Source organism: Notechis scutatus, chromosome 3 (genome assembly GCF_049901735.1).
Source record: "Notechis scutatus isolate UNSWTSFEM ecotype Mainland chromosome 3, rNotScu1.2, whole genome shotgun sequence".
Lineage (NCBI taxonomy): Eukaryota > Metazoa > Chordata > Lepidosauria > Squamata > Elapidae > Notechis > Notechis scutatus.
Genome location: NC_142011.1, coordinates 193,972,564 through 193,991,591, shown reverse-complemented (window position 1 = coordinate 193,991,591; position 19,028 = coordinate 193,972,564). Strand labels below are relative to the sequence as shown.

The window sequence follows — 19,028 nt, the reverse complement described above, 5'->3', positions numbered from 1 at the left end:
ATCATAAAGCATCATAAATTCAGGGCAGTTCTTGTACCAGTTCATACTTGCAAATGGAGATATATGTTCCTAAAATTGGTCATTTATGATGTTAAGGTGCCTTGATGAGACTTTGGACTTGAAAATTGCCTAAGAACTTGTAATGTGGAAAACAGTCACTGAAGTGTTATGTATAATCCAACAGACAGGTTTAATTAATATATGCCTGTGGCAGTTCTTTTGAAATTATCTCTGTCATTTTCTACTATTATCAGAGAATAACCTTGCGGGATCAGCCCAAGGCTGTAAACCAGCTTTTTATTTCATTTTTCCTGTCTATCTTTATTGTAAGCTTTAACAACAGTAAGAACTAATGCAAACTTTAAAAAGGAAAGGAAGAAAAAAAGAAAAAGCCAAAAGTTTACAAAGAAAAAAAAGTAGAAGAAAAATAGAAGGAAAAAAATAAAACAAGATTATAAAGAAGTGACTTTTGATTTAATCATAGATACAAGTGCAATTACATTTTAACCTTACTTTACTTTATTGATTAGCTTTTGGGCCATATCAAAGTGCAGAGTTCCAGACAAATTATTACTAAAATCTAATAAAAACAATTTAAAATTGAATTGGATAAAATACAATTTAAAAGGAAATTGAAATAAAATATGATTTAAATGAAATTGGAATAAAATACAATAGTTTAAGATATAGATAAATAAAATATGATAAATTATATTTCGATATCACCCCTACAATCCATCCCAATCAGTCCCATATATGCCGATCTTAGTCTAAACATTTTGCTTAAGTACATACATTTTAACTTTTCTATGTTTTAACAATGATCCTCTTCTTTCTATAATCTATAATCTATCCTGTCCAATCATCAAAACCATAAATCATGTTTATTTTTAATTTTTTTTATACAAAACTCAATAAAGCAGTTTTCAGTCATCAATAGATGTATATATACTGTGTGTGTGTGTGTGTGTGTATTTATAGAACTATCTTCCAAGAATTCATCTAATCCTTTTTGAAAGCCATTTACATTAGCAACCATCTTGATGTCTACAAAGTAATGAAAGAAGTGGGTTTATGGCTGTTTTTCACACTTATGACCATTAAAGCATCCCCATGGTCACATGATAAAAATTCAGACACTGCCAACTGGTTCATTTTTATGATGGTTGCAGCATACCAGGGTCATGTGATCTTTTGATGAGCAAAATCAGTAGGTGTGACAGATTTGATAGGGCTCAGTCAATCATTGTGATTATTTCCTCTTTCAGACATTTTGTGCTTTACTGGTGATGGGGAGGATGAATTTAATGGTTTGAGAAATGTAGACCTAGATCATTGAAGCAGTTAATTTGCAGAGTTGGGACAATTTTCTTATCATCTTGACAGAAAATAGATTATTGCAAACCAAAAAATGGGACAGGAAACTGAACAAGGACAGAGAATGTATAGGAACTGAAAATTGAGTTTTTGATTGCTGTTTCCTGAAGAATTCTGACCAAAGAATACATTTGCTAAAGAGAAAGATTCTGAAGAACATCAGTTAATTATTTATGACTACTATTATCTGGGGAACAGGTTGGCTTATGAATACAATAGGTATTTATAGCACTTTATTAGCATTTCATAATACTTGTTTTGTGCTATTCTTATACTGCCCAATGGGGGGATAAAGTAATAAATAAGAATTCCTGGAGATTTGGGCTGGAAAATAAGCAAATGTTACCTCAGGGATCAATCTAGGAAACAGCTGCACATTCTGAATTGTTTGGTGTCAAATGAACTGGGATGCAAATGGCTGCCTCTCTGTATCTTTCAGCTACTTGGCTCTTATGACAGAAACCTACAGCAGGCACATAATCTATTAGAGTGTCACATCTGTTCTGAACAGATCCTGCAAAGTATATATGAGAGATTTGGGGATAAGTACATGAAAATCTTACGTTCCTGGGTAGCCCTTAATTATACCAGTTAATTACCCTTAGTTCCCGTTCAATCACAACAGGGTATTTGAGAAATTTGAGAAGCTTCCAACTATGTCCTGTTTTCAGACATAGAAAAGGAGCTAGAAATTGGTATACTATCCTGAGGGGGTGGAAATAAAGGTATATTTGGAAACTTGGCATTTGAAAGCCTAGAACATCTCATTGGATTTTCTGCTTGATTTTCACAACAGTTCTTTTTCAGGCAGCCCCCAGGAACCAGAGAGAATACTCTGGACAGGTAGCAGCGGCCTAGAACCTTTCCTGCCGGCTTCCCCATTGACTTTCTGGAGAAACTGGCAGGGAAGATTGCACGTGGTGATCACATCACGAGACACTTAACAATGGGCATAAGTGCAGTTTGCCAAGCACTGGCATAATTTCAAATGGTCACTGAAGGAATGTCCACTAAGCAAAGCCTACTTATATGAGAAACAAGCATCAGGGCGTGGAGATTCTCAATCAGCCAGGTCATGGTTATCCCAAAGATGCTTTTTCCAAAAGACAACTTGACTTCCTTGGTTCTTTCCTTTGAAAACATTTCGCTTCTCATCCAAGAAGCTGAAGAAGAACTGAAGAAGCTTCTTGGATAAGAAGTGAAACATTTTCAAAGAAAAAAAAAAACCCAAAATCGTTGCCTTTTGGAACAGCAGCTTTGGGACAAGCATCAAGGCAGACATTTCTTAGGGAATATTTGGCTTTCGTTGGGATATCTATTTGCAGCCTAAAGTTCTCTTGATCAGTTCAACAAGTTGGTTTTTAAATATTTAATTTATTGAAAGTTAATTGATTGGATAAGCACACGGATATGGAGTATGTCAGTAGCATTTTCACTCTTAATGTGGAGAAATACATCTTCTAAGATGCCTTATTGCACGATCTAAAAAAGGTTATTTCTTCAGACTTGTATTATTCATATGCCAATTAATATAAATTAGAATGTTAATAAGTTGAATCAAAAAGTTTATTCTTTTTTAAAATGAGGTTTATAGGCCTTAATCTAATGTTATTTCAAATAAACTCTTACAGTGGTTATTTGGGCATTTAATAATTCTACTTCGTGTTAAAATGTTTGGAATTTTTTGTTTGTGGTTCTCTGAACAATTTTAGTTTTGTCAGTATTAATTTATTTCCAAATCGTTCTATAATTTCTTCATAGAAAGGATTTTAAATTGGAGGAAATACTCATCAAAAATATTAATATGTATTAGTATAACTTTTAGCTTTTGTTTGTTGAAAATTTAAAAAAAGACTATACAAAATGGGGAAAAAATGGAAAAAATGATCTGTATACAATAGTAATTTTTTGCACAACCTAAATCTATGATTCTTCAAAAATAAACATGTATTATTCACTGTTAAATGTTAATTATATTTTTGCCTTAAGTACAGAAGCTTTGAAAGCATCAGTGCAACCTCTTTTTCACCCTCTGATGTCATTCCAAACTTGACTTATACTACGAAAAACAGACTTTATTTGTTATTCAATTTTCAAAACAATAGGGTCATTCACCCTCTTGCAGAGACCAGAAACATCCAAACAACAAAAGTGATTTCTCATCTTCATTTAAAGTTGAGCTTTTCAGTTATATTGGAACATTTATTTCTACTGTGCTATATAACAAAATATGGAGTGTGCTATTGCAAAGGATTTTTGTAAAATATATTATTTAACATATGATTACGGATTTTTTGTTTAAGAAATAATAGCCTTTATATTTAGTCAAACCCCAGATCAGAGTATAGGCCTAAGTCTGTTTGTCTTTCTTTCTTTCTTTCTCCCTCCCTCTCCACACACCCTGCCCCCCCCCCTGTGGGTGTGGGTGTGTGAGTGCATCCTCCCCAATTTATTTTTACTCCGTAAGATAAGATAAGCATGCAAATAAAACATCCGGAGATAAGCTTTGTAGCTTACACCATTCAGACTGAATCTGTATTGCTTTGGATCTGTATCCAAAATTCTGTCCATTGCATCATAGTGCCTCTTCTATTTTTATTTTTCAACCCATTATTAATGTATTTTTAAATAAAAGGAGTAGAAGAGAAATACTAATCATTATGAGAAAAAAATTAAAAAGAGCTGTTCTAACGTTAAAGTGGTTGCCATCAAGAGACATTCGTCTTTGTCAACTTTACTTTCCTTCCATTCAATTGTGTCTGATTCTTGGAGACTACCTGGACAAGCCCATGTAGTTTTCTTAGGAAGGTTCTCAAAAGTGGTTTGTCATTGCCGCCTCCTTAGGGCTAAGAGTGACTGGTCCAAGGTCACCCAGTTTCTCTAGTTTCTAGCCTGGTGCCTTCACCACTATACCAAACTGCTTCTCTTCCCAATTATACAAGATCATAAAGAGATCAGGAAAATGTTGTGCTTTAAAATTGTATACATATAAAATGTAGCTGGAATTGTGAACCATGTTAAGTCAACTGTAAGGGCTGATTTAAGAATATTTAATCCATGAAATCTTTTTTTTTTTACAATTAACACCAATAGATGTTGGCTGGGGTGGAAAGATATTGGCTGATGGGTGTCAAAGCAGAGTAATCATAAGTTATTACACGGTGTAATACATTGTCACTTCTCTTGTTTTCCTTTCCTTTTGTTGAAGTTTGTAGTGACTTCCACATTCAGGCACACAGGCAACGCTTTGGAGCTTCTCAGTAAAGATCATCTTTCTTGATTCTAAACATCTGTTTTGCAGTGAAACTAATAATGATGTTGGCTTCTGAACATTGAAAACCACAGAAGGTGCCAAGTGAATAGCTAGCGTAATGTGTGTTCTGTTCCAAAGGGTATTAGTAATCACTTCAAAAGGAAATGTGGGTACCTCACCCTTTGTGGTTCTTCCAGACTGAGGTAGACATTTTGGTTATTCAAGGAGAAGCACATTGCCTGAGAGGCTGCAGCATGAGCACAGCCAATGCATTTTCTCCCAACAATAGGAAGAGTCCATGGAGCACGCCTCAGCCAGAGAGAATTACGGATCTGGCTATCCATATTGTAAAATTAGGTGCTAAAATTTGAGGCATTAGCAAACTATATTTGAGAGTGGGAAATGAAGAGAGAGTGATGAAAAGTATAGGTACCACAATTGGGACCAGAATTTCCATTGCTAAGTGAGTTGGGTCTGGTTTTATGATTATTATTTTTTTGTCATGGTTGTTAAGCAAACTATTCCAGTTGTTAAATGAATCATGTCATTGAGCAAAACTGTTTCCCCTATTATCCTTGCTTGTTGGAAGTTGGCTGGGAAGGTTGAAATGACGATCACATGACCGAGGGACACTGCAGCCGTCGTAAATACATGCTAGATGCCAAGAGCCTAATTTTGATCACGTGACTGGGATGCTGTGATGTTTATATGTGTGGGGTCATAAATCACTTTTTTCAATGCCGTTGTAACTTTGAACAGTGAATGGTTGTAAATTGAGGACTGTCTGTAGCCGAGAAGATCATAGCCGTTTATCATGGGTGGGGTTGGTTGAACAGTGTTTACCGCTCTGTCACCAGAATTTGTATATTGCTGGGACCATACTTTCAGAATCCCAGTAATTAAGTTCAGCACAAATATTAAAAGAAGGATAAAAGGTACTTGCCTTAAAGATTAACTCTTATTTGACCCAGACTCTAAATTTACTTACCAGCAAATTTGCAAAGCTAGCATTTATCACTATTAACTAAAATAATAATGAATGCCTTATTTAAATGAGGTTGACCTTTGATAATATTACCTGTACTGTCATTGTATTTCTACTTTTTTGCTCTATTATATTTCATAGCAAGGTCACAAAAATAAACTGAATTCAAGCACACAGGTAAACAAGCGAAACAAACAATGAAAAGCTGGAAGAAGTTCATGATCTACAAAATGCCCAGACCTAAAAAGAATATAGAGTATAAAAAAGAACCACTACAGCTAAAACAAAAAGAACCTAACTAAAATTTAAAAGCTGTTTAACCACTAATTTTACATGGAGAGTTAGTTTTAGTAGAGATATCTGCGGGGGAGAGGGGAAGTGAATTCAGGATCTGGAATTAATAAGAGACAGTATGTGTTTTAAAGCAAGTGTCTTTTATCTTCCTTTCTAATATTTGTGTTGAGCTTCGTGAACTGCATTGATATTATTTGAGCATTTCTGATTTCTCATAACTTGGTGAGCACAAGACATTTAGGCACGTGAGGATTTTAATTCCATGTTTTTCATTTTGAAACTTTGCCTTTTTTTTTTTCCTGAGGTAAAAAAACCCTGCAAGTCTCTGAAATTTATGTTCCAATAAATTTCGAAGATGTTTGAGAGTTATTATGTTCTTGTTTTGTAGACCTTAAGTTTGTTTAAGTTTGGTTGCGGGATATAGGCAGCCTTTCTTTGAATAAATCTCTGTATTCACAGTATCAACCTTTTTTAAAAAAAAAATGCACAAGAGGCAAAAGAAAAAGGGACTGCAAATATTTCTCTGACAATTTGAATTTTAGCTAAAAATTTAACTGATCTTTAAGCATTTGACATTGTATATCTACTTGGTTTTTCCTTTCTGGTGTAGTCCATTACATCCCTGTTTTGACAGCCTGAAAATTCATTTTGTACTTTTGTATCTGGTTCTATACTTGTGTTTTGCAATGAGCCTAAAATCTGGTATGGTTTATCGTGCCTTAGATGTTTATCGTGCCCAAATAACCAGGGAGGACAGCTTTGTAATTAAAACGTAAGCCTGTAATGTAGAAGCTGTAATTGTGGTCAGAGGCTTGACTGGGAATAGAACAAGGCAAGAAATTCTGCACATTATAGAAACGGCAACATGAAGAACGATATCCATGGGATGCCTAGTGAGAATTGCTAACCTAATCTACGCTAACCCCATAGCAGAAACTTTACCATCCCTGGTCACTGTGGAGCAACATCTTGCTGCAAATATTCCCATATTAATCACAAAAAATAGCAAATTCTGAAATCTAGAGAGGGGTGGCAAAAGAGAAATACAATGATGGAAAGGCCCCAAATTACATGCCATCTTCAAAAACCTTGGAGGACATTCCTGGAGTCCTCCAGAAGTTGTCACCAAAGTTTCAGTGTAATAGAAAGAAGAAACTGATCCTGTACAGTTGCTTAAGTGTATTAAATACAATTTGGCTTGTAGTCAAGATTACAGAAGTGTAGTGGTAGAGATGAGCATATTCAGGAGTTGGCTATTAAATCTTTCCAGATTGAAGTTTAAGAACATTTTATCCCCATAATCCCTGCTGCAACTGACATTTATTTTACTAGAAGATAATAATAGTCCAAAGTTTAGGATTTGGCATACAATTGAATCATTGCAGAGATTACCAAATGACTTGGTTATCTCTTGCTGTAGGCTGAAGCTTTAGGGAGTATAAGGAATAGCAGCTGTGTATATGAAACTGTCTTTCTCTCCACAGCCTCTTCCCCCGTTCATGGTTTAAACTCCGAATAGGAACAAACATTAATTTTGAGATTTCTGTACCATCTCCTTCTTCCATGTTATAATAAATAGCCATTGTGGAAATGATTTGTTATTCTAGTCATATTTACTTACTTACTTACTTACTTACTTACTTACTTACTTACTTACTTACTTACTTACTAATTAAATGTATCCAGCAAATCTTGGTGGCATGGTAGATATCCTTGCAGTTTGAATGCTTTTGCTTCAGATTTGAGTGAGTTGGTGTGATCATAGTAAATGGTATAGTCTGGATTTATTGGAATTGTAATTTTTCAGGGAAAAACCAAGTATATTGTTATTTCTCTTGACACTCCCTATGAGAGGAACCCAGTGACTAAGCCAGGAGACCTTCATTCATGGTTTCTCTTAAGAAGTCAGACTGGTAAATGAGGTTTTGTTTGTGACTTATTGAATCAGACTTGTTCAGGGAGAAAAAGGACAGGGATTCTGATTCAGATGTAATGGTGAAGCACCTGCTAACAAGGTTTCCCTAGTTCTTCCTCTAGTTTGGTGGCGTGGGCCTGGTGGGTATATTTTACCAGATTCTAAAATGCTTGCTTATTCCCAGTTATGCATAGTTCCAAATTATGGCTTCCTATTCAGTGGTGGGATTCAATTTTTTTTACTACCGGTGCTGTGGGCATGGCTTGGTGGGCGTGGCAGGGGAAGGATATTGTAAAATCTCCATTCCCACCCAACTCCAGGCGGAAGGTTACTGCAAAATCCCCATTCCCTCCCCACCCCACTAACCTGATTTCCAGCTCCGTCCTTCTGTGCAGGGCAACAAAAGAAGACCCAGCCGATCAGCTGGGACTCGGGAGGTGGAGAATAGATGGGGGCGGGGCCAGTCAGAGGTGGTATTTGCCGGTTCTCCAAACTACTCAAAATTTCCACTACCGGTTCTCCAGAGCCTCTGAATACCATCTCTGTTCCTGCTATGTTGAAATTGAGCCATCGTGTTATATTTGGGCTCTTACTGAAGAACATTGCTAAGCTAAGCTGGCTTCTACTTGGATGGGGAAACCACCAGGAAGTCTCTACCAGGAGAAACCACCAAGTATACAAGGTACATTAGGAAGTCAAGAAGGCATTCCCAGAAGAAGACTTTGCTTTTATTGCCTAAAAAGCCTAACAACTAAATATAAGACTCCCCGTGACATATCTGTCTCTTGATTATACATGTTTTACAGATAGTTTTAATAACTCTTTGATGATATTTGTATAAATTGATTTTTAAATGTCATTACAAAAATTACGAGCGCCTTGCAGCAAAACGTTTGTAGTAGTAAAACCGTGGATATAAATAAATCCATAGTAGAGATGCTGTGAAAGTGATTGTGCAGCAGTGAGGGCAGAACTTCAATCTTTTCAGTGGTTTTTTTTTTTTTAAAATAAACCTATCTTCCTTTTTTTTTTTAACTTCAGGTAAAGAACAGTCTTCCTTGGAGGCAAACATGTTGCCAACGCCTCTGCCTTCTCTAGCTGGTTTTGCTAAAGAGTCCAGCTCTTCCAGGCACGGTGAGCACCATCACCACCACCACCACGAGCACAAGAAGAAGAAGAAGAAGCACAAGCATAAGCACAAGCACAAGCACAAGCATGACAACAAGGAGAAAGAGAAGGAGCCTTTCACTTTCTCCAACAGCCCAGCCAGTGGACGGTCCGTTCACTCGCCCTCCTTGTCAGACTGATGCAAGAGATCCTGGGATGGGGGGAGCCTTGGTGGGTCATCGTGATCAAAACCAAGATTGCCACGGGAGTTCAGAACTTAGACAAGATCCCAAGTTGCTCTTCTGTTGGTCAGAGGCGTAGTGATCACACTCATACCGGGGGGAAAGAAATGAAGGTTTAGGAATATTTCAAAATGTTCCTCCAGCTGCCTGCCTTATATTCTCATTAATACCTGTGCGTGTTGAACCTCAAATGGCTGCCATGATGTGAAGTAAGAATTAAAGGGAAGCCGGATGCCCAACCTTCTCAGAAAGCTCCTAATGCTTGATACAACGTTGTAGAACATAATTTGAGCTTCCTGAAACTTTTATAGAAGTTTTTATTTTTATTTTTATTTTCTTTATATTCCTTAACTGTTTCAACTGTCCCACCACTTTTAAATTCTTTGAATGGTTGCTTGCTCAAAAGATTTCTGTTTTTAATGTTGAGCCTTTTAAAAAAAAATGGATTTAACTTGTTTGAACATTGCAACCTTTGACAGTCAAGTCTATTGGATTGTTTACTTTGGCAAGGAAAAAATTGCTATCTGTACGGCGCTCTGTAATCAGACTCATAACTGAGCAACCGAGTTTAAACAAAAATTACAAAACTGGCAAGAGAAGCTCTACCTTAGAATACCGATTAAGGGATCAACATTTAAAATACAGTTGTGGGAGAGACAACAGCGCAAAAAATTCTAGTTTCTAATCAAATGGATGGGAAGTACTCGAACGATGCTTTTAAATGTATAGCAAATAAAACATGAAGCTGTGATTTAAAGAGTTTTATTCATTGTAATAAAAACACCCAGCAGGTATTCTCTTGAAAAGCTCTTAATTATGTAAAACAGGACTGCTTTTAAACTTTTTTACTCAATTCTGTATAATATTAGTGCTTTTTTTGCTCTGTTCCTAATTTTCTAAAATTTGGGTTGTCTTCACACTAGTCCGGTGGGGTTTTTTTCTTGAGAATTCAGCCTTAAGGCTAAACATTTTTATAATTTTCTGTAAATCTTTCCTTGTTTCAATAGACAATGCTGGTCTATAAAAGATGATTAAGTAAAGTAGCTAAAAAGATTTTTTTTTTTTTTTTTTTTTTAAAAGGCCATTTGTTAATAAACTTTTTGTACAATGCACTATTGAATATTCTGAATTCTGGCTTTTGTATACTTAATGAAGATGAGGAAAAGAAAAATAGGTGTCACCATGGAAGTTGGGTTTTTTTTTCCTGTCCTGTTGTTGCTATATTAATCCAAAAGTGCATTATTATCGCTATTAAATCTTTGGTGTACAATTGTAAAGATATGCTATATACTTTCAATTAGTATAGAAGTTATGGTTTTTAGCAGGAATCTGCACTAGTCTGATGCATCATTTTCTTCCTTCAGGCCTCAGTTTTTTTTGCTGCAATTGGTTTTTGTTGCTGTTGTTCTGTTCTGTTTTTGCTACTGCTGACAGTTACAAATTTGATTTACTTAGAAAACAATAGTGTGCTGTGCAACAGGTGTTCAAAAGAGCATCTTAGTATTAGATAACATCCATTGAATCTAGAAGTGTAAATAGTTTCCCTGTTTTATATTCAAAGAAAGCTGCAGCTACTTACAATAACTGAAATCCATTTCTGTATTTCATGGGTTTCATTGAATTTATTTTACCATTTAAAATGTTTACACCACCCTGAATCCTCATAATAACTGTCATTTATTATTCATTTATTAAGTTCAGCAAAAATACAGAACATTAAATCATTAAATATTCAAATTAAGAGAAATTAGATAAGTTAGAAACCAGAATACCACAGTCAGAAGTTGGTTCCCCCCTCCCCCCGAAATCCGCTATCCACCTCCAGCATAGAATGCCCCTATCAGGGTCCCAGGCCAATCAGCCCAGCCAGATTTTGAGGCCCTTTTGGGAGGCTAAGGGAATGAGGATGGATTTCATCTCAAGGGCTCAACGTTCAAAGAATGGGAGCTGCAGCAGAAACGGCCTCTCTCTCGGACCATCTGGTTGGTTATCCTAGGAATTGACTACTGGCCAAAGTAGTTCAATTCAGTAGAACTCCTTACTGTGTTGTATAAGTAAATTAAAATTTTTGGATACTCTTAAAGAATGTTCCCGACTGGAACCTACTTTGGTCATTCATTAAGGCAAAACCAACCTTGCCTATTTCAAAGCACTCATGTTAGTGAGGAAGAGTAATTGGGATGAGAGTAGAGACTCCCTTCATTTTCTTCCCCTGGCCTCATTGAGGTTACAGCTGCACACAAAGGAACAACACCTTCAAATCCTTAAAAGCTCACAAGCTTTGGATATGTTCTTTATTTAAGTTATAAAAAACTCAAAAGAGGCTCATAAAACAAATACAGACCAGGTACTAGTTCATTAGAAGCCTGGCGATGTTATACTCTCCATGACAGTTGTTATTTTAAGTTATTACAATCTTTGATATTATTAAAATATATACATTGCTGTTCAGCCATCATCCCATGGTGCTTTACTGAAAAGATAATTGTTTTAAAAAATCTAACTAAAACTAAACAATTGCAGTAGGCTAAAATAAAGCTGCATAAAGAGAAAATATAAATATCAGGTGACACTTGAAATAAGAATAGTATTGCTCCAGCTGATCTTTGGATTATGTACTTATCTGCTTGTCACTGCAGGTGGCAATATCTAGCCACCTTAATCTGGTCACAAAAACTCTAAGCAGGATCAGTCCTAGTTAAGACTTCAGTGGGAAACTTAGCCAGGGAATCCGAAATCTGTAAACTAGTTTCGGAATTACAAAGATGTGTTCATAAGTCACTAATTCACTTAAAGGAGACAAAGCAAAAAGTATATATAATTGGATGTATATCTATATAAATTAATGCAATGATTTATGAAGATAGCAGAATTGAATTCTAACCAATTGTGTATAAAGGATGTGCTGGAAACTGCTATGGAACCAAAAAGAAATAGTTCCAGTAGTTGACAGGCATGAAAAACTGGTGCTAATTCTGTGACTATACCAGATGGACAAGGATGTACTGTATCTCAACTATTTTACCAGTTCAAAACCAGCTATATTTCAGAGCTGGTAAGAAATCATTTTGTAAGAAGAAAATGACAAAAGTCACTGCATAACGTCCCCAGCCCAAGTCACCATCTGCAAGTATCAGGAGAATGTAAGACCTCTGAAGATTTGATAAGAACTTGTACAGAACAAGGTAAATCTATCAGTTTGCTTAGAAATAGGACTTTCCACACAAGAGGGGAAAAAACACTGAGAAGGGAGGAGTAAGAAACAGAGAGATCTGCATAAAATTATATAGAAAGATGCCAATTTGGACATTATTACTGCTAAGTAGAAATATATCTCATCACAGCTGGGGAGGCCGTGACCAATATAATACATGCTGCATTTATAAAGTTCTATGATGCACCATTTTAGTAGTTTCAAAATCTTAAAATGGTTTAAACCCAGGCTATGTTGAAGACCACCTCTGATTCAGTGGCCTGAGTTATATCTTCACCACTGAAATAATGGACCTTGGTCTGATGACCCTGTGGTGATTTTCCTATTTTCTCACAATGAATGTTTCCACATTATACTACACTTCTTGACAGTCAGATGAGTTAATTACCACGTGAAGTCAGGTTTTTTTTTACCTTTAGGGATATGCCAGGTCTTCAGTGGAGCTAATGGTAATTCCCAAAAAGATCTAACAGTGGAATATATCTTTGGGGGTACTCAGGCCACTGAATCAGAGGTGGTATTCAGCAGGTTCTAACCAGTTCTGGAGAACCGGTAGCGGAAATTTTGAGTAGTTCGGAGAACCGGCAAATACCACCTCTGACTGGCCCCACTCCCATCTATCCTCTGCCTCCCGACTCCCAGCAGATTAGCTAGTTCTTCTTTTGTTGCCCTGCACAGGAGAACAGAGCTGGAAAGCAGGTTAATGGGGTGGGGAGAGAATGGGGATTTTACAGTATCATTTCCCTGCAGTGGGTTGGGAATGAAGATTTTGTTGTATCCTTCCCCTGCCACACCCACCAAGCCACACCCACAGAACTGGTTGTAAAAACATTTGAATCCTACCACAGGTGGAGAGGGAATGGAATTTTGCAGTAACCTTCCCCTGCCACGCCCACCAAGCAACGCCCACAGAACCGGTAGTAAACATTTCTGAATCCCACCACTGCATAGCAGAACAAAGGGTTTTCATGCTCATCACATGTATTACGATCGATGAGTCAAATACATAAAATCTTAACTCTTGAAAACAATCTTGACAATAATTTAAAACAAGAGGGAAAATCTGAAACTATATTCTAACAGATCGATATTTATAATGTTGCTTGATCAAATTAGTTTCCAGTTACTCATGGTTCATTTAGTGAGTTGCATTTGGTACCATTAATTAGACCTTAGAGCCAAAACGTGTGTGTTTGTATAACAATTTATTTTTTGTAGATCTACAAGTCCAAGTGAGAATAAACATGGACTATATATAAAGATTTAGCTTTACCAACTACTAAAATTTATATATAGTAATAATATAATATAGTATAGTATAATATATGTATAATATATATGTATACTAGCTCGATACCCGTGCTTCGTTACAAAACTATGTGGTCAGGTTTAGTTTTTGTGGAGGAAAATAAGGGGAAAAAATTCTGCCTCTGCCTACCATCGGTAGCGTCCTGTCAGTGTGTGAGAGAGTTGAGGGCTGTTTGGAAACTGAAGCAGTATTTGTTGTGTGAGCAAGAACGAGACAGCAAGGAGCCTGGGCATGGCTTAGCTCAACTGTTCTGTACTAAAGCTGCTTGGTGCTGTGAAGCTAAAACTGAAACTGAAACTCCTCTCCTCTGCTTGTGTTTTGCATTTGGAACAGATTTCTTTTCAGGTGGGGAGGAAAAGTAGAATTCCTTAGCATCAGAGCGTGTTAATAATAATAAACAAAATACTAATGCTGTGATGGTCATTTCAAAAAATCCTTTCTTAGTGAGCACCTAGAAGCCAAGAGGAACATATGTGCCAAATTTCAAATTTGCAGTTCTGGAGATTTTGTGATGATGCGTGAGTGGTATACATATACATATACATATACATATACATATACATATACATCATATACATATACATATACATATACATATACATATACATATGCATATACATATACATATACATATACATACATACATACATACATATACATATACATATACATATACATATATATATATATATATATATATATATATATATATATATATATATATATATATATTTCAGCTTTGTTCGGAGTATTTTCCCACGTCATAGTAGTGGTGCTTTTAAAGTTGTAGCAACATTTCAGCAGAATCTCATCTGCCATCATCAGGCTTTTGTATTGTGTTCACTGGAACACAATACAAAAGCCTGATGATGGCAGATGAGATTCTGCTGAAACGTTGCTACAACTTTAAAAGCACCACTACTATGACGTGGGAAAATACCCGAACAAAGCTTATATATTTGTGCCCAGGCAAACACCTGGGCACAAACAGATCCCCCCGATACCTCCAGCTCAAACACACCCCAACCAGACACCCAGATGAAACCTAGCTTCCTAACAAATGATAGCCGTCCATTTACTCGGAGCCAAGCTGCACTAAAGGCCTCCAATAAAGGAACACAATGTTGCCAGCCAATCAAGACACAAAAAGAGGCACAAAACAGACAGAAGATATTAGAAACACCAATCAAGCAGAACACAGCAAACTCCAAGACCAATAAACACAGACCAAGACTCCCAACAAATCAGGATGAAAAAAAACCATTCTGGCACAGCAGTAGGCTGCCCCAAATTTAAAACTGAAATGGCTGTGATAGTCTGACTCACGGACGAACACAATACAGAAGCCTGATGATGGCAGATGAGATTCTGCCGAAACGTTGCTACAGCTTGAAAAGCACAACTATAATGACATGGGAAAATACCCGAACAAAGCTGAATACCATACATGTAAGTACCCACGAAAACTTAAGAAAACATATATATGTATGTATATATGTGTGTGTATGTGTGTATGCTATACATGTCCAATTGCATTCTAGTTATTCCTGTTTCTGATAAAGTGAAATAAATAGCAGTAGCAAACTTCACAAAGTCATTTGTAAGTAGTATGACAAAGCTTTTATTGTCTTAGGTTCTATTTGTTAAGCATTTCTGCTTTTTGGTTTGTTTGTTTTTTTAAAAAGCATCACACTTTTGTTGATGCATAAAGTTTTCCAGTTAACCTTAATGCAGACCTTTGATCTGTTCTTCCTGTTCCAGATTTTTTTTCCTGGTAAACACTGTGAGAAATAAATGCTGGACAATTGCCATGTATTTTGAACCCACATGAATTTTATAAATATACAGCTCATGGTGCAACAGTTGGAAAAGAGCCATAAAATGACACTTGCTTAGTTCATTTGGGGCTCTCCATGTACTTTGGGTCACAACCCTCTTTGGAAAAAAATACGCATTTTTAGGAATATGTGAACATAGGGGAAGTGGAACTATCACACAATTTTTTATTTGCATTCTTTTTGGTGTTCATGTAAATTTTCCAAAATGTACACGAATAATTTGCTGTTGGCATGAAGCTATCACTTTCTCTCTAGATCAGGAGTGTCCAACCTGGCAACTTTAAGACTTGTGGACCTCAATAGTTTGAAGTATATTCCTTCAGTTATTACTATTAGTAATAATACTAACAGTAATAATTTCATTCATGAGCTTTGAATCAGTGAAAATGGTCCATGGAAGCTTTATATAAGCTGGAGCGATACTTTTATTATTTCCCCTTTTGCTCCTTAATGCCCCTGCTATCAAAATGCATGCAATAGAAAGATGTCGTTTAAAAACTCTAAAATAAAGTAAAACAAAACTACACAAAACAAAAAAAAGTAGACATTTTAAAGAAGAAAAAGAAACAAACAAACATGAAATAAAATGGATTATGACTAACAAGCTCCAAGTTAACTTTGCATTGTTATGGTATGATTCTATATTTCATCTGTGAAATCAGTGTGAATCACAGTTGAAACACTTTCTCATTATGTTGTTAAATCCACCCATAAACATACTCTCAGTCATCTGGCAGAAGAATCAAAATGGCACACTCGCTCATGAACAACAATTCTCTCCTCAGAACTTTTGCTAAAGGATTCAGTTAAATGCTCTACTACAGCTTCATAATTCCTCTTTCCCCCAAATCTAAAAAGAAAGCTAGATTGAGGCGGTAAAACTACAATCTTAAAGCTACTCAAAATCCTTGGCCCTACTACATGTTCCTTGAGTCTTTATTTTCTGTGGTCCTTCATCTCGAATACCCCTCCTGGCAATTGGATGTTGAGCCAGAGCAACCTTCTCCATCTTTTAACTTGGGAAACAAATCAGAAAGAGTGAAGAAAGTTTCAAGGAAGAGAAAAGGATGTTACAAAAAGGGGGAAATAGGTGCGTCAGAAAGAGAGACAATTACATCACTCGCTTTGTATCTCCTGTCCACAATTGCCGCAAGGGCAATTATGGAGAGCCAGTTTAGTCTAGTGGTTAAGGCACCATGCTAGAAAGCAAGAGACTGTAAATTCAAGTCTTGCCTTAGCCATGAAAGCCAGCTGGGTGATAGCAATAGGAATAGCACTTAGATTTATATGCTGCTTTACAGTGCTTTACAGTCCACTCTAAACAGTTTACAGAGTCAGCATATTGCTCCTAAAAATCTGACACCTCATTTTACCCCCCTCGGAAGGATAGAAGGCTGAGTCAACCTTGAGCCTGGTGAGATTTGAACTACCAAATTGCAGGCAGGCAGCAGGCAGCAGAAGCAGCCTGCAGTACTGCACTCTAACCACTGCACCATCATGATCTTGGGCCAGTCACACTCGGTCAGCCCAATCCACCTCACAGGGTTGTTGTTGTGAGGAAAAAAAGAAAGAGGGATGTGTGCCGAATATGTTCGCCACTTAAGTTATCCATAAAAATAATAAAAGTGGGATATAAATAAATAATACATAAATTATTGAGCGAACACAGTAGAACACAGTGCTAGATCCTTGTATCTATCTCGCTTGCAAACTCATAGATAAATTGCATGGGTTGAAATAGAAATTTGGGATGAAACTCTGCTGATGGCAGGCATTTTTATTTTGTTTATTTTGTGTCCTTGTTGTCTTACTTTTGTCTTATTAATATTATTTTCTTCTGACCTGCATCTATTTCAAATGTTCCTAGCTATCCAAATGATTTCTACCAAAGAGAGGGAAGGGTTGCTCATGTATTGAACTAGGTGAGATCAACTTTTCTGGGCCTATATCCAGTCCACCTCTGAAACCCTAAGGCACTCGTCACTGACAGCCCCTTGTGACTCACATTGCTTTCAACCCATCATTAGATGATTGTTGCTTTAGATTAATGTGGCTTGAACTGTATAGCCCTGCTCTAATCCTTGCTGAGTCTAAAAGGTTCAATTAGCCAAAAAGTTTACTGCGAGCTGTATTTGAGAGGACTCATCTCCACAATCCAGAGGCAAGCTTTTAAGCCACATCTGTAATTTAACTTTCTGGGAATGGCTTTGCCAAGTTCACTTGTAGGAGCCATGGAGTTTTCCTTTATTTTTGTATTTTATTTTTCAAATTTTTAATCATCAGCTCTGCAGCATCCTGATTTTCCCCCTGAAGGTTTTCTTGATCATCAGCCAAAGAAAGTTAAAAGGGAAAAACAAGAGAACAAAGTTGCCTCTAGCTTGTAATTCTTAAAAACCGTGCAGTCTTATACTAAGATATATTCATTCCCATTTATTTCAGCTTTGCATAGGACTGAGGTACAGGCCTGTCAAGAATTCTGCTTACTTGAGTGTATGCCCTTTGAATTAATTGAGGCTTATTTCCAGAGAAACACACATGGCTATATTGCAAATTGAGGGAGTTTTTTTTAAAGCCGCCAAACATCAAAGATTTATTTAAGAAGATCACATGGTCCTGTAAACAAGGCAGTAAAGAGGAGAGCTCACATTTTCCACTAGAGCTACTAAGGATCTTTTAGTACTTGGCATTTTCATATCTGATCTCAAACCACAGGGCATTTTGGAGAAAGAAGAATCAGCCTGATATCATCATCACATCAACAAAAACATAACAGAATGAAGAAAAAAATGTAATTAAAAAAACTTTGGGGAGGATGGAATTCAAGACAAGAGGCTCTACTTCCAAAAAGTTGCCACAAAGAAGAGAGGGTCAACCTATTCTCCAAAGTATCTGGAGGAAGGACAAGAAACAATGGGTGGAAGCTGGTTAAAGAGAGAACCAACCTAGAATTAAGGAGAAATTTCCTGACAGAACCATTAATCAGTTGGTGAAGATATGAGTGGCTGTAGTAATCTAAAGAGTATCAATCACATACATACACACTAGGTTAGTAAGAGCAAACCTTTTGGACTCCGCATGTCAAAAAATTTGGAAAAAGCCTAACCTGGTATGTTACATATACTCCTCTCACAAACAAAAGAGGGAAAAAATATTAGCCTCTCCCCCTCCCCATTTGGGCCACCCTGGATGGACAGTTGCACTCACCAAAGCTGGGCCTGAAGTAAAGGCCAGGGCCTCAGCAACAGAGCTCGCACTACAGTCACTCGAAAAGGCCACCTGGCGCTGTTGCCCCAGGGGCGTGAGCACAATTGTCCCCGTGCTCCAGCGCTCCTCAGGATCTGCCATGCCCCGTTTACCTTCAGGCGATGTTCTCTTACTGTTGACATGTCCCTGAGAGTCTGTCAACAGAAAGAGAAAACTGCTCTGGGTCACATGAAGCCTTCATTCTTGAAGCAACTTCAGAGAATTTGCTTGTTTGTTTGTTTGTTTATATA

At 36.9% G+C, this 19,028-nt stretch overlaps 1 protein-coding gene across 4 annotated transcripts in view; it reads left to right on the top strand.

Annotated features, from left to right (window-relative positions):
• Window positions 1-10,235, top strand: part of TAF2 (TATA-box binding protein associated factor 2) — a 62,802-nt gene extending 52,567 nt beyond the window's left edge. For all 4 annotated transcript variants that reach the window (XM_087962130.1, XM_087962129.1, XM_087962128.1 and 1 more), the window contains exon 26: window positions 8,866-10,235. In XM_087962130.1, coding sequence (XP_087818256.1) covers window positions 8,866-9,131 — 266 coding nt within the window. In that variant the 3' untranslated portion in view covers window positions 9,132-10,235. The remainder of the gene's footprint in view (window positions 1-8,865) is intronic.
• The last annotated feature ends 8,793 nt before the right edge of the window (window positions 10,236-19,028 follow it).